Source organism: Pseudophryne corroboree, chromosome 6 (assembly GCF_028390025.1).
Source record: "Pseudophryne corroboree isolate aPseCor3 chromosome 6, aPseCor3.hap2, whole genome shotgun sequence".
Taxonomy (NCBI): Eukaryota; Metazoa; Chordata; class Amphibia; order Anura; family Myobatrachidae; genus Pseudophryne; species Pseudophryne corroboree.
In genome coordinates, this window is record NC_086449.1 from 614635142 (window position 1) to 614650460 (window position 15319).

Consider the following 15319-nt stretch of genomic DNA (forward strand, 5'->3'; position numbering starts at 1 on the left):
CCGCTTGCTTTTCTGAAGCTGAAAGGACTGTACCTGAAAATACGGTGCTTTCTTAGGCTGTGAGGAAACCTGAGGTAAAAAATTTTCTTCCCAGCTGTTGCTGTGGATACGAGGTCCCAGAGACCATCCCCAAACAATTCCTCACCCTTATAAGGCAGAATCTCCATGTGCCTTTTAAAGGCAGCATCACATGTCCACTGCCGGGTCTCTAATACCCTCCTGGCAGAATGGACATTGCATTAATTCTGGATGCCAGCCGGCAATATCCCTCTGTGCATCCTTCATATATAAGACGACGTCTTTAATATGCTCTATGTTAGCAAAATATTATCCCTGTCTAGGGTATTAATATTATCTGACAGGGTATCAGACCACGCTGCAGCAGCACTATTTATGCTGAGGCAATTGCAGGTCTCAGTATAGAACCTGAGTGTGTATATACAGACTTTAGGATAGCCTCCTGCTTTTTATCAGCAGGCTCCTTCAAGGTGGCCGTATCCTAAGACGGCAGTGCCACCTTTTTTGACAAACGTGTGAGCGCCTTATCCACCCTAGGGGATATCTCCCAACGTGACCTATCCTCTGGCGGGAAAGGGTACGCCATCAGTAACTTTTTAGAAATTACCAGTTTCTTATCGGGGGAACTCACGCTTCTTTATACACTTCATTCACTCATCTGATGGGGGAACAAAACACTGGCTGCTTTTTCTCCCCAAAAATAAAACCCCTTTTATGTGGTACTTGGGTTCATGTCAGAAATGTGTAACACATTTATCATTGCCGAGATCATGTAACGGATGTTCCTAGTGGATTGTGTATATATCTCAACCTTGTCGACACTGGAGTCAGACTCCGTGTCGACATCTGTGTCTGCCATCTGAGGTAACGGGCGTTTTTTTTGAGCCCCTGATGGCCTTTGAGACGCCTGGGCAGGCGCGGGCTGAGAAGCCGGCTGTCCCACAGCTGTTACGTCATCCAGCCTTTTATGTAAGGAGTTGACATTGACGGTTAATACCTTCCACCTATCCATCCACACTGGTGTCGGCCCCACAGGGGGCGACATCCCATTTATCGGCCTCTGCTCAGCCTCCACGTAACCTTCCTCATCCAACATGTCGACACAGCTGTACCGACACACCGCACACACACAGGGAATGCTCTGACTGAGGACAGGACCCCACAAAGTCCTTTGGGGAGACAGAGAGAGAGTATGCCAGCACACACCAGAGCGCTATATAATGCAGGGATTAACACTATAACTGAGTGATTTTTCCCCCAATAGCTGCTTGTATACACATATTTCGCCTAAATTTAGTGCCCCCCCTCTCTTTTTAACCCTTTGAGCCTGAAAACTACAGGGGAGAGCCTGGGGAGCTATCTTCCAGCTGCACTGTGAAGATAAAATGGCGCCAGTGTGCTGAGGGAGATAGCCCCGCCCCTTTTTCGGCTGACTTTTCTCCCGCTTTTTCATGGATTCTGGCAGGGGTAATTTATCACATATATAGCCCTGGGACTATATAATACACCTTGCCAGCCAAGGTGTATTATATTTCCCTGAGGGCGCCCCCCCCCAGCGCCCTGCACCCATCAGTGACCGGAGTGTGAGGTGTGCATGAGGAGCAATGGCGCACAGCTGCAGTGCTGTGCGCTACCTTGTTGAAGACAGAAGTCTTCTGCCGCCGATTTTCCGGAACATTTCTTGCTTCTGGCTCTGTAAGGGGGCCGGCGGCGCGGCTCCGGGAACGAGCAACAAGGTCGGGTCCTGCGGTCGATCCCTCTGGAGCTAATGGTGTCCAGTAGCCTAAGAAGCCCAAACTACCACCAGTTAGGTAGGTTCGCTTCTTCTCCCCTTAGTCCCTCGCTGCAGTGAGTCTGTTGTCAGCAGATCTCACTGTAAAATAAAAAACCTAAAATATACTTTCTTTCTAGGAGCTCAGGAGAGCCCCCAGTGTGCATCCAGCTCAGCCGGGCACAAGATTCTAACGGAGGTCTGGAGGAGGGTCATAGTGGGAGGAGCCAGTGCACACCAGGTAGTCCTAAAGCTTTCTTTAGTTGTGCCTAGTCTCCTGCGGAGCCGCTATTCCCCATGGTCCTTACGGAGTCCCAGCATCCACTTAGGACGTCAGAGAAATTATATATATATATATATATATATATATACATATACATATTGCACCAATATTCTGTGCCCCCCCCCCCGTTTTGCACCCCAATATTTATTCAGAAGTGTGAGGAAGGACCAGCGTGTCTGCATAGAAAATGGCGCTGATCTGTGTGAGCTGAGAGGACTAAGCCCCGCCCCCTCAATGGCGCGCTTCAGTCCCGCTTTTTCCAACTAAATCTTTATACTGGCGGGGGTTAGGATAGTGCCTAGGCACCTATGTCCCCTCTTGCCAGTCTTAATTTTGAGGTTTATATGCTGCCCAGGGCGCCCTGCACCCAGTAGTGCTATTGTGTGTGGGAGTATGGGGCGCAGCGTGCGATCGCTGTGTGATACCTCATAAGCAGTCACTGAAGTCTTCTTCTCTTCTTCTACTCACTTGTCTTCTGACTTCTGTAAGGGGGTGACGGCCGGCTCTGGGAATGAGCCCCTAGGCGTACCTAGTGATCAAACCGTCAGGAGCTAATGGTGTCCTGTAGCCAAAGAAGCAGAGCCTTGAAACTCACAGAAGTAGGTCTGACTTCTCTCCCCTAAGTCCCACGAAGCAGGGAGACTGTTGCCAGCAGCTCTCCCTGAAAATAAAAAACAAAGTCTTTTCAGAGAAACTCAGTAGAGCTCCTCAGAGTGCATCCAGTCTCCCTGGGCACAATTCTAAACTGGAGGCTGGAGGAGGGGCATAGAGGGAGGAGCCAGTTCACACCCATTCAAAGTCTTAAAGTGCCCATGTCTCCTGCGGATCCCATCTATACCCCATGGTTCTTGATGTGACCTCAGCATCCTCTAGGACGTATGAGAAAAAAGAAAATAAAGACAAACATTCATACCCCTTTCAGACTAGCATACATTTCCGGGATTATTGAACGTACATCAACCTGAGATAGTCTGAAAGGGTCCAGAAAGAATATCCCGGGTCGAGCGTCCCGGCATGTCATCCTAGGTCGCGACCTGGGTTGAAGCTGGAATCTACCCGGGATGCATACAGTGTGAACGGGTAAGCCTGGTCAAGCTTACCTGGCACCCGTTCTCTGAAAGGGGTATAACTTACAACTTTTAAACTATGCATATAAAATGCGTGCTATTTCTTGTAATGACATCAAATTATTAGAGCACAATGGACCCTCCTGTGTGGTCACCTCTGAGAAGCTGCTGCTTCTTGTTCAGAAACTCCTTCTCCTTGTTATAGATCTCCTTCTTGTTCTCCAGGGTGATGACGCTCATAGCCAGTGACATATCCTCCTTTTGCTTGTTTAAGAACTGCTGCTCCTGTAGGTAGCACACGGATGAGGCACAGAAGTGAACGGCATTGCAATTATGTTGTGAGGTCAGCAATACAATAAGTTAACAGTCTGGAACATTTATGTAAGTTATTTCCTGATGGGTGCAAACTGTGTAAAAGCAGCCAGTGTTTAAACTAGCGAAGTCACAGAAAAGCAGAAAAGTACAGCCTGCAACTTGTAGCTGTCCCGCAGATCTCTCAGTGTTACATTCCTCAGATTACTGGGAACACAAAAGCCGCAAAGAAACTAATCCAAGGAGCACTTGGCAGATCTGCAGGGCCAAGTAGTAAGCCCTGAATGAGATAGTTCCATGTGTTCCTCAAGAACAGAGGCGTAGTGTTACCCAAAGGTAAACCATACACCTTGTTCAGAGTCTTGCGCAATGCATCCTTTCAATGGGACTTTTTGTAAGCAAGACACTTCAATAACTAAGGAAAACTTAAATACCCATCTGTCCCTTTGTGGGAACCCTTTTAAGAAAATTCTTTAAAAGCCCCACTTACGGATCTACATACATGAATGAGGTACAATATGATCTAACAAATAAAAAAAAAAATTATCCTGTAGGACACAGACTGAGATGGTCCTTCTTACTAAAACACAGAAATGCATACAGCCAACACTAATTTGTGATTTCAGCTCCATTATATTCTCTCAGTGCAACACAAATGCCTGCTATGCACCACAGACAGTGTTCTGCAGCTACCGTTGTTTGCTTTCTCTGCGCATATTCCTCCATTTTCAGTTTCATACTTTCTCTACGTTGGTTTCGTGGCAGTTTCTCCACTGCAGCTTTCACCTGTAGACATGGCAGGGTAGAGGAGGAGTGAATATCTAACAGCATAGCAAAAACAAAAACAAGCATAAAGCGTTTAAAGCAAGAACTTCATTATTTTTAGTTGGAGCGGTCACTGTCCTGATAGACATAATAACAAGTAAAGGCGGGGTGACACAAGGAAACTTCCTCTACACATCGATCAGACGGCAAACCCTGAGTGCAAAAACAGCTGGTCGCAGAGCTTGTGCCCTTCTGCTGCCTCACTGAGGATTGCAATCCCAAAGCCATGTACAGCAATACTGCAAACACAGTGACCTAAAGGTCTCTTTATATGGAATATCAAATAAGACAGCACATTATATAAAAGAAAAAAAAGAGGAGTTTAAAGAAGCGCCATCCACAGAGCAAAGGTGCAATTATTTAATTTATTCAGTAGATCATGCAACATGTGCATTAGCATAACATACTCATTGAATGCAATATCACCCCCAATAATGAACATATATATTGAGCAAATATAAAAAAAAGTCAAATATATTAATAACGGACTTCAATATATCAGATAAATACAACAGCTGTTGGTAAAAACAGGGGGAAAGAAAAGGGAAAGCGCTTTTCAAAAAATAAAAATTAAACAAAAATTGAAACGTAAAAATATAGTACTTTAAATTCACAGTAAGGCTTCATATAGCAGACTCCTTAGGATATGTGCTAAGCACCCGCTTAACAGAACTTTCCTGGAAGTGCTTGCTGCACTCAAAATATAAACACATATACTAAAGTCCAGTACTCACTGGCAGATGTGGGGAGAGATGTGTGCTGTGCGAACCGCTCAGCACACATCTCTCCCACCGCTTAGCACAGCGCGATGTGTGCTGAGCGATGTGGGGGGGAAGGGCGCTCATTTCACCCAGCGGGTGAAGTGAGCGACCCGCTAGATTGGCAGGCCAATCTAGCACCAGCGATAGCAACGCGCGGGGCTGTGCATCGCTATCGCTATGAGGGGTACACACGGACAGATCACTGCTTAAAATCGAAGCAATCTAGTCAGATTGCTTGGATTTTAAGCAGCGATCACTCCGTGAGTTCCCCCCTTAAGGAGTACACATATCCTATGGAGTGATATTGCATTCAATGAGTATGTTATGCTAATGCACATGTTGCATGATCTATTGAATAAATTAAATAACTGCACCTTTGAATGGCGCTTCTTTAAACTCCTCTTTTTTTCTTGTATATTATTGAGATTCAGCAACTCAATTTAAGCAGCTGCAGTCCGGGGAGCAGGTGTAATCTATTAGCAATTGCCCACCAGTATTTGTGTGGTGGTTTTTAAGTGTCTCCAAGTCATTACACTAGCGCCCACTTTTCTTCATTCCATTATTTAAAAGTGTAAATCTAGCTATGTGATAAGAAAATATAAATGATCTACTGGAGAATTCATTAAAAATTCTTGTTAATGCATTACAACATATCACAATATTTAAAGAAACTTTTTTTTTTTCCTGTTCCTCCATGTCTTCGTGTGGCCTGAATGGAGGATGAGCATCTGGAGATCGGCAATGTCATTTGTTTTATTACGTAGAACCATTTCATTTGATGTACAGAGCTGTAAGAAAGAAATGTTAGCTGTGCGCATTAATTCAGCCAGAGGAATGTCAAGTTACCTCTTTTTTCTGTATCTTAAGTTGCTCAAGGAACCTTGTATGTTCCCGCTCTTGCTCCGTGCGAATCCGCTTGGCCTCGTCCCTCCTGCGCACCGCATGCTCTTGCTCCATGCGCTCAATCTGCTGTTTTTGCTGGCGCTCCAGCATTTCCAGCTCAGTGTCGTAGAACTTTTTCTTTGCCTTAAGGACAGAGATCATATGAAAATGTAAGACTACTGTATATACTGCAAAGTGTAGCAGTAATGGTACACATAATACAGCATGCATACTGGCCTTTACATACTCTACAGTCTAAAGAACTATATGTTTTACAAGATATGGCATTTGGACGTTGGCATGACATCCCCAAACTCTCTGTTTTAAGCATATAATTGATGGCATTAAAATACTTTAATAAACCAAACACATATGTTGCTGTAATTTTATGTAATTATGAAACAGGGGCTAAAATCTAATCTTGTTATTCCACATACAAAGTCAATGTTCTCTGCTATCAGTAATTTACAGTAAGATAGGATGGCTGCATTATGCTTCAAAGGTCTTAAGGGGGGTACTCACGGAGCGATCGCTGCTTAAAATCTAAGCAATCTGACTAGATTGCTAGATTTTAAGCAGGATCGCTCCGTGTGTACCCCCCACAGCGATAGCGATACGCAGCCCCGCGCATCGCTATCGCTGGTGCTAGATTGTCCTGCCGTGCATGCCAATCTAGCAGGTCGCTCATTTCACCCGCTGGGTGAAATGAGCGGCCCCCCGTCTCCCCCCGCACGCTCAGCACACATCGCGCTGTGCTGAGCGGCGGGAGAGATGTGTGTTGAGCGGTTCGCTCAGCACACATCTCTCCCCACATCAGCCTGTGAGTACTGGCCTTTACTGAAGGAAGTACAAAGAAAAATACCTGAAGGTCACAACAATCTTATCTTTAGATAACTTTTGCATAAAACATTATGAAAGTAAATATCTATATAAAGCGACTTGCAAATTAGGTTTCTTCTCGGTTCATCTTTTTTAAATAAATAAAAAAACGTTTTACTTTCAACTTTTTAAATGTAATGTTCAGATTTTTTGTAACTTTTTTTCTTTATTCTACAGTTATTTAAAATATCAAAAACGAAGTTTCTAATGTTATGTGACAGAAGTCTCTTACATTCATTTCCTGATCAAAGCGCCGTATCATCTGCTCTTGCTGCAGCAAATGCTTTGTACTCAGTTGGGTCTGGTTCCTGTGCTCCTCTTTCTGTAATAATCGCAACTCACGCAGCTCCTGGCGCCTAAGACGCAAAGAAATATAAACATTGTTCAAGATGGAATAACTTGGTTTGGTCCCTTATGCAAGTTTTCCTATAGCTGTCTCTCTTTCTCCAAACTCACCTTGCTGGTGATAAAATAGTACAACATCATCTAAAATTGGTCCCATCCCAAATGGTTCCAATATTTGTTTATTTTAACTTCATTCTAGATCTCTGAGGGATTAACATTCATATACATGACGTATAAAATTCTATAAACTCTTAGCTTCTGAGTTATTTCTTTACATCGTCTGTGAGTCTCCAGGAGTGCCATCCCGTTCTACACACGGCATATTATTCTATGAGGAAGGGCACCGGAGCAAGTTGCCGTCTACAGCCACAAGAGTGCCAATCAATACAGCAAGTGTGTATATATATATATATATATATATATATATATATATATATATACACACATACACACACTGTATATATATTTATTATATACACACACACATATTTATTAGGAGGCGCAGCACTCACAGCCCTCTCATGAGAGCAAGACAACAGATGACAGTCTCATTCCGTTCAACATTTCGGTATATCTTATACCGAAATGAAATATATAAAGAAACCAGGGGTGCTCTCACCAGTCTTCATAATTCAGCTTTTATTCAATCTATAGAAAAAAAGGTAGCAAGAGACATCAACGTTTCGATTGAATAAAAGCGGATTTCTTTAGTCTGTATTCTGGAAGGATTAATTTCCTTTTTTTGGAGTTGACAGCCCAGCATCAATCTAAATGGATATGCGAGTGTGGACTTTCTACTTGATTATATATATATATATATATATATATATATATATATATATATATATATATATATATATATATATATATATAGTTGCTGAAAAGTGTCAACAGGATTCCCACACTAATAAGTTTGTTAGGAGTGCTTACTAGGCCAGGTGCCAACACTGTATTCATATACAATGTCTAGATTTCTGCCACAAATGGGGATTGTTTTAAATCTTCCCCTTCCTGGAATATGTTCTTTCTAAACAGCATTCATTAGAATAGAAGGTCCTAGGTTGTTTGTTTTTGTATTTAAGCAAAGAATGATGACCACCTGCCAGGTACTACTGAAAGGAAATGGGAGGCCACAGTGCTGTCTTTCAAACTCACTTGATACATGTTGACTTATTACAGCCACAAGTGGAAATAAAAAAAAAAAAAAAAACTTTAAAAGAATTCTTCATTTTTTTTCCAAAAGCAACTGAGAAATTAACCAAGATATCTTCTAAAATTCAGGGATATGACAAAAAACTAAAATTAAAATAAATAAAAACCAACCTGTAGAGAAAAATCTAAGTATGGGAGGAATCCTCACTAGAGTCTTCTTCCTTTTTGCACAAGTACCATTCAACATGATTTTAACATTCCATGCAATAAAATGCACAAACAAACTAGTAATACAATAATAACAATGAAAAATATGCAACACTAATCTGTTGTGCACCTGAGAAAGCGCATCTCCTCATCTTTTTTATCATCGTCGCCAATAATCTTGGAGGTCGTGATGCTCACCTCCACACCATCTACTACGTATCTTCTTGTACGCTTCAGAGTCTTGTTGTGAAGGCGGGTATCCTACAGCAAGCAAACAAACAGACAAGTTACTGTATACAGTATATCCCAAAGGTACTTTCTCTGCAGCGTTTAAAAATCTTATAATAAAATAAATCTGATGTAGTGGGCGTGGATACATAGAATTACTGCTGCAAAGGCTACTTCTGAAAACACTGTAGAAAGTGTGACTATTGTAGAGATTTTACAAAACAAACTGACAACCTGTAGAGGGCAATCTGTAGCTAACTTAAAAGGGAAATTATACTGTACTGAAAACATGTTTGTATAATGTTACTGAAAAGAAAAAGTCAATTTTGATCATGTTTGTACTGGGTCTTAAGAAGAGTCTGGCAAAGTAGAAAATACGAGGGGTGGTTGATAAGTACCCGTGTTAGGAAAGAAAAAAAATATTTTATTGGGAAAATTTTGATTTCTTTTTCAACATTGTACCCTTTTAGCTCGATACACTTCGTCCCAACGATATTCCAACTTTTTCAAGCCCTCCAAAAAATAGGATTAGTCGAACTCTGCGAAACAGTCTTCAGTTTCGGCGATGACTTCCTTGTTCGATGCAAATCTCTTACCACCGAACCATTTTTTTCATGTTTGGAAACAGGAAGAAGTTGCAGGAGGCCAAATCTGGGGAATACGGATGCTGCAGCATTTCATTGCCCAATTCCACCAATTTCGCAGCGGCGACGTGGTATGAGTGTGCCGGCGCATTGTCTTGGTGGAACAGCACTTTTTTCTTAGCCAAGTGGTGCCGTTTTCTCTTCAATGCGTCGTCGGATCTGCCCAATAATTGAGCATAATACTGCCCTGTGAGCGTTCTTCCCTATTCCAAATAGTCGATGAAGATTATGCATTTCGAATCCCAGAAAACGGTGGCCATGACCTTTCCGGCCAATGGAACCGTCTTCGCCTTCTTTGGTGCATGTTTGCCGGGTGAAGTCCACTGTTTTGACTGTTCCTTCATTTCTGGCGTGTAATGATGGATCCATGTTTCATCAACAGTCACGAAACGGCGCAGAAACTCCTTCAGTTTGTGTTTAAACAGGTCCAAATGCCGCTTCGAAGTGGTCATTCGATTCCGCTTGTTGTCTACAGTGAGCAAACGAGGCACCCATCTTGCCGATAGCTTTGTCATGCCTAAATGTTCATGTAGGATATTCTGCACACGTTCAAATGAGATGCCTACGATCTCAACAATCTCTCTGATCTTCACTCGCCGGTCTGCCAATACGATATCATGGATTTTGTTGACCATTTCATCCGTAGTCACCTCAATTGGGCGACCTGGACGCTCTTCATCGAGGACGGATGTACGACCACGCTTAAATTCATTGAACCAATATCTGATGGTTGTCATTGAAGGTGAAACTCCCCATTAACGGCTTCCAACTACTCTTTGATTTCCTCACACGTCTTCCCATCCAAAAACAAGAATCTAATCACCGAAAAAACTCAAACTTGCTCACTTCCAACAGCTACCAAAACAAAAGTAGACAATGAATTTATCTGAAATTCTGACAGTCATTGTTTGACAGATGACACTAAACAATGATATACAGGTTTGAAGTCAGTGACGCTATTTGTCTTCAAACACGGGTACTTATCAAACACCCCTCATATATAGCAGACAATATTACCATGAATCTTTTCCAGACTCAAATATTATACAGTAATCTGTTTCACAAACCTTGGATCAGTGTTGACTTGACTACAGAAGTGCCCTCATACACTATTTCTGCAGTCACAATAAACATCATTGTTGGCGCGCAAGGTAATGTGCAACTCTGCGCGGGTGTGGCATGTAAGATCGAAAGTAAATAGGTCAACAATGTTTGGGTCGACCACTATTGGTCGACAGTAAGTAGGTCGACAGGGATGCTAGGTCGACAGGGTCTTTAGGTCGACATGATGTAGGTCAACAGGTCGACATGAGTTTTTGATGTTTTTCTGGTGTCGTTTTCTCCATACAGTGACCAGAAACCCCAATTAGTGCACTGTCCCCTCACATGCTTCAGGCAAGGTGCCTCGCTGCGCTCGGCGCAGGTTACCATTCCCAATTGTAGTCCACGTGGATCGTAAAGTATGAAAAAGTTAAAAATAAATATACATTTTTAAAAACCTCATGTCGACCTTTTGACCTAGAACAGGTCGACCTAAAGACCCTGTCGACCTAGAAACCCTGTCGACAATAGTAGTCGACCAAAACATTGTCGACCTAAAGTCCTGGTCCCCTCTGCGCAGAGCGTCTTTGATTGCATGAATGCTAGTCTTAATGCGTCAAAAATGCTTCACAGGACTGCGCTGATTAATCAGATATGCAACACTTGTATATTTGTGTGCAAGCTCAGTTGTGCTTTGTATACACAAATCCCCCCCCCCCCCCCCCGCCCCAAAAAAACAACAACAAAAAAAAAAAAACGCATGAAGATGAATAGCTGGGGAGTGCCTCCACAACTATCATGGGGAGATGAATCGCTCCCATGGGGTTTAATAATTTTTTATTTCAAAGGCGTACTACTGCCATTTAGCATTAAATAACATTTCTATGGTGGCAAGGCGTGTGTGTAAATACCTCAGGGGAGGCAGGGTCATCAATGAAGATGTGATACAAAATACTTTGGTTCACTTACATCCTTGTACACAAGGCTGCATTTATCTTATACTGTGTAGATTAACAAGACAACTGCAGCACAGGAGTGGAATTCTGCAAATTGTCTAGAACTTTCAAAATAGTCTTCACCAGCTAACCCACCCATATCTTTCACCATCATATCTAAGGATAGGGTGCTGGAAAGACTGACATGGGAATACGTGGTGCACAGTAACTAATTTAGAGCCTATTTACCATAACATCACGCTGCATAAGTTCTAAATATGCATGTACATAAAGAAAGTATTGAGTACACAGATACATATCTCTAGAGTCTTTCAGCAATTGCAATTCTTGATGTGTACATAGAATTTGTGATTGATCAGACACTGCGAGTAAACAAAGGAGAGGTCACATGGTGATAACATTTCAGGAATGCCAAGAAGCAGGTTAGTGGAGTAGTTCCAGGAAGCGCCAGAGTGACGCCAGCAACCTGGCTGAATCATTTACAGCTTCAGCAACACCAGGAATGACACAGAAATGCCGTAGTATGCTAGTCGTGTGCACACTGCAAATTACAGAGTATGGTACTATACGGGAGACACTACCACCACCACCACCACAGAAATCTACCAATTGAAATCGGTTTCTCTTTCCCTCCAATAGCAAGAGACAACTTGAAGACAACAAAACCTGTCTTGGTTTCCCTGTATTCTTTTGTGTCACAATGCTTCTGGATATATTACATTCGGGTGGTCTTCAGTATGCCGGCTGTCGGGATCCCGGCGCTCAGTATACTGGCGCCGGAATCCCGACACTTATTCTCCCTCGTGGGGGTCCACGACCTCCCTGGAGGGAGAATAAAATAGCGTGGCGCACGTAGCACGTCACCGTGCCTGCAGCGTGGCGAGTGCAGCGAGCCCGCAAGGGACTCATTTGCGCTCGCCACACTGTCGGTATGCCGGCGGTCGGGTGTAGTATGGTCGCCGGGAGCCCGACCGCCGGCATACCATACTACAACCTTACATTCATATAAACCCATTCCCTGGGGAGACAAAGTTGGTCCAATGAGACGACCTAGTGTCAAAGTGCATGAAACAGCAGCAGGTGCACCATGACCAGCAGCACCGACACAATGTACAACACTCCAAGCAATCAGTCTCGTGCAGGCCATACATCTGCACCAAGATTTCCCAGTGGACATAGAGGATTGACAATCAGACAGGAAATCTGGGAAATTCAATATATTAAAACTCTGACTTGCCGATTTTGGACCATTTCAGGAATCAAGATTATCCAACATGTTGCATTTCCCAATCCTGGAGTTGGCAGAACTGGGAATTGCGCAGATACATGCTAAATGTATTGGCCACTTTAGCCCTAAGCCTAATGGAGCTCTCACATAGTTAGCAGCAATACTCTTTTCTCTGGGAAGTGAGACAAATATCGAGCTAACCCACTTACCAACTTTGCTACATGCTGCATAATCATTATTGCTAAATCAGGCAGTGTCACCTAAAGCTGTATTTTATTCTTGTTATTATTGGTTATTTGTAAGGCAGAATGAATAAAACAAGGACATAAAAAGTAGACAACAGTAGAAATGTGAAAACTAAGGTTAGGTAGGGCCTGCTCTTACATTCTAGGGTTAAAAGGACAGAGCAGAGACCAGTAGCATGAGTTTAGATTTGGACAGCAACAATGATATTCCAATATGAGAAGTACGGTAGGCTCTAACAAATACATGGGCTTTCAGAGAGTGTTTATAGGATTGAACGCTGTACGAGAGTCAAGTTCGTCATGCTAAAATATTTCAGAAGTGGTTAGAGGCACTGGAGAAGACTTTAAGGCAGGAATGAAAGTTGGTAACCATAGACGAGGCAGATCTGAGAGAACACGAGGAGTATTTTGAGATGAGGCTTGATAAATAAAGGGGTGGTAATAATGCTTCTGACAGTGGGAAGCCATTGTAGGAATTTGCAGAGGAGTGCGGTGGATGTAGAACATCCAAAGAAAAATACCAGTCATACAGCATTTAGAACTGATTGAAGCGTGTGTTTTCTAGCATAAAAGGTAACAGGACTGCAAGTGACTTACGTTTGTAAGGAGTATAGCAGAGGATGGAGCCAATAGTTATGCAGTAGGATTGGCAGTGAGGGTTATTTAAGAGGAGGTGGTAACTCTGGGAGGAGGGAGGATATATTCTGTTTTGGAAGTGTTGAAGTTTTGGTAGCATTGGGATGTTTGGAAGTAAAGTGAATGTTGATCACACAAGAGAGTAGAAATGGGTCAGGAAAGATGAATAAGATGTGTTGGTTATCAGGAAAGGTGATACAGAAGGCCAAATAAGCAAATTCACTTAAAAAAAAAAAAAAAAAAAAAGACACCGAGGAGTGTTTATATAGGACAATATTCAAGAACTGTAAAAAAAAAAAAAAAAAAAAAAAAACCCCAAAAACCCCCAATGAAATGAAGTGTGTGAATAATCATAATAAATAATGATAACAAAGTTGATCAACTGTATTAATAGCAGGTGAGAAGTTCCAAGGAATGAGTATGCATTAGTGACCCTTAGCTGTTTCTGCAAGGGATATTTGATCATGTCTGTGAAATTCAATTACAGAGGGTAAAAAGATAATAATAATAAGAATTTACTTACCGATAATTCTATTTCTCGTAGTCCGTTGTGGATGCTGGGAACTCCGTAAGGACCATGGGGAATAGCGGCTCCGCAGGAGACTGGGCACAAAAGTAAAGCTTTAGGACTACCTGGTGTGCACTGGCTCCTCCCCCTATGACCCTCCTCCAAGCCTCAGTTAGGATACTGTGCCCGGACGAGCGTACACAATAAGGAAGGATTTTGAATCCCGGGTAAGACTCATACCAGCCACACCAATCACACCGTACAACCTGTGATCTGAACCCAGTTAACAGCATGATAACAGCGGAGCCTCTGAAAAGATGGCTCACAACAACAAAAACCCGATTTTTGTAACAGCAACTATGTACAAGTATTGCAGACAATCCGCACTTGGGATGGGCGCCCAGCATCCACTACGGACTACGAGAAATAGAATTATCGGTAAGTAAATTCTTATTTTCTCTGACGTCCTAGTGGATGCTGGGAACTCCGTAAGGACCATGGGGATTATACCAAAGCTCCCAAACGGGCGGGAGAGTGCGGATGACTCTGCAGCACCGAATGAGAGAACTCCAGGTCCTCCTCAGCCAGGGTATCAAATTTGTAGAATTTAGCAAACGTTTTTGCCCCTGACCAAGTAGCTGCTCGGCAAAGTTGTAAAGCCGAGACCCCTCGGGCAGCCGCCCAAGATGAGCCCACCTTCCTTGTGGAATGGGCTTTTACAGATTTAGGCTGTGGCAGGCCTGCCACAGAATGTGCAAGCTGAATTGTACTACAAATCCAACGAGCAATAGTCTGCTTAGAAGCAGGAGCACCCAGCTTGTTGGGTGCATACAGGATAAACAGCGAGTCAGATTTTCTGACTCCAGCCGTCCTGGAAACATATATTTATTTTCAGGGCCCTGACTACATCCAGCAACTTGGAGTCCTCCAAGTCCCTAGTAGCCGCAGGCCCCACAATAGGTTGGTTCAGGTGAAACGCTGAAACCACCTTAGGGAGAAACTGAGGACGAGTCCTCAATTCCGCCCTGTCCGAATGGAAAATCAGATAAGGGCTTTTACAGGATAAAGCCCCCAATTCTGACACGCGCCTGGCCCAGGCCAGGGCTAACAGCATGACCACTTTCCATGTGAGATATTTTAACTCCACAGATTTAAGTGGTTCAAACCAATGTGATTTTAGGAACCCCAAAACTACATTGAGATCCCAAGGTGCCACCGGAGGCACAAAAGGAGGCTGTATATGCAGTACCCCCTTGACAAACGTCTGAACTTCAGGAACTGAAGCCAGTTCTTTCTGGAAGAAAATCGACAGGGCCGAAATTTGAACCTTA

At 43.1% G+C, this 15319-nt stretch overlaps 1 protein-coding gene across 1 annotated transcript in view; it reads right to left on the reverse strand.

The window, feature by feature from the left end:
- STK10 (serine/threonine kinase 10) overlaps positions 1–15319 on the reverse strand; it is a 263891-nt gene that overhangs the window by 58102 nt on the left and 190470 nt on the right. The window contains exons 10-14 of the mRNA XM_063928074.1: positions 8633–8763; positions 7031–7154; positions 5884–6063; positions 4145–4237; positions 3295–3424 (exon numbers count right to left, since the gene is read on the reverse strand). Of these exons, the coding sequence (XP_063784144.1) occupies positions 3295–3424; positions 4145–4237; positions 5884–6063; positions 7031–7154; positions 8633–8763 (658 nt within the window). The remainder of the gene's footprint in view (positions 1–3294; positions 3425–4144; positions 4238–5883; positions 6064–7030; positions 7155–8632; positions 8764–15319) is intronic.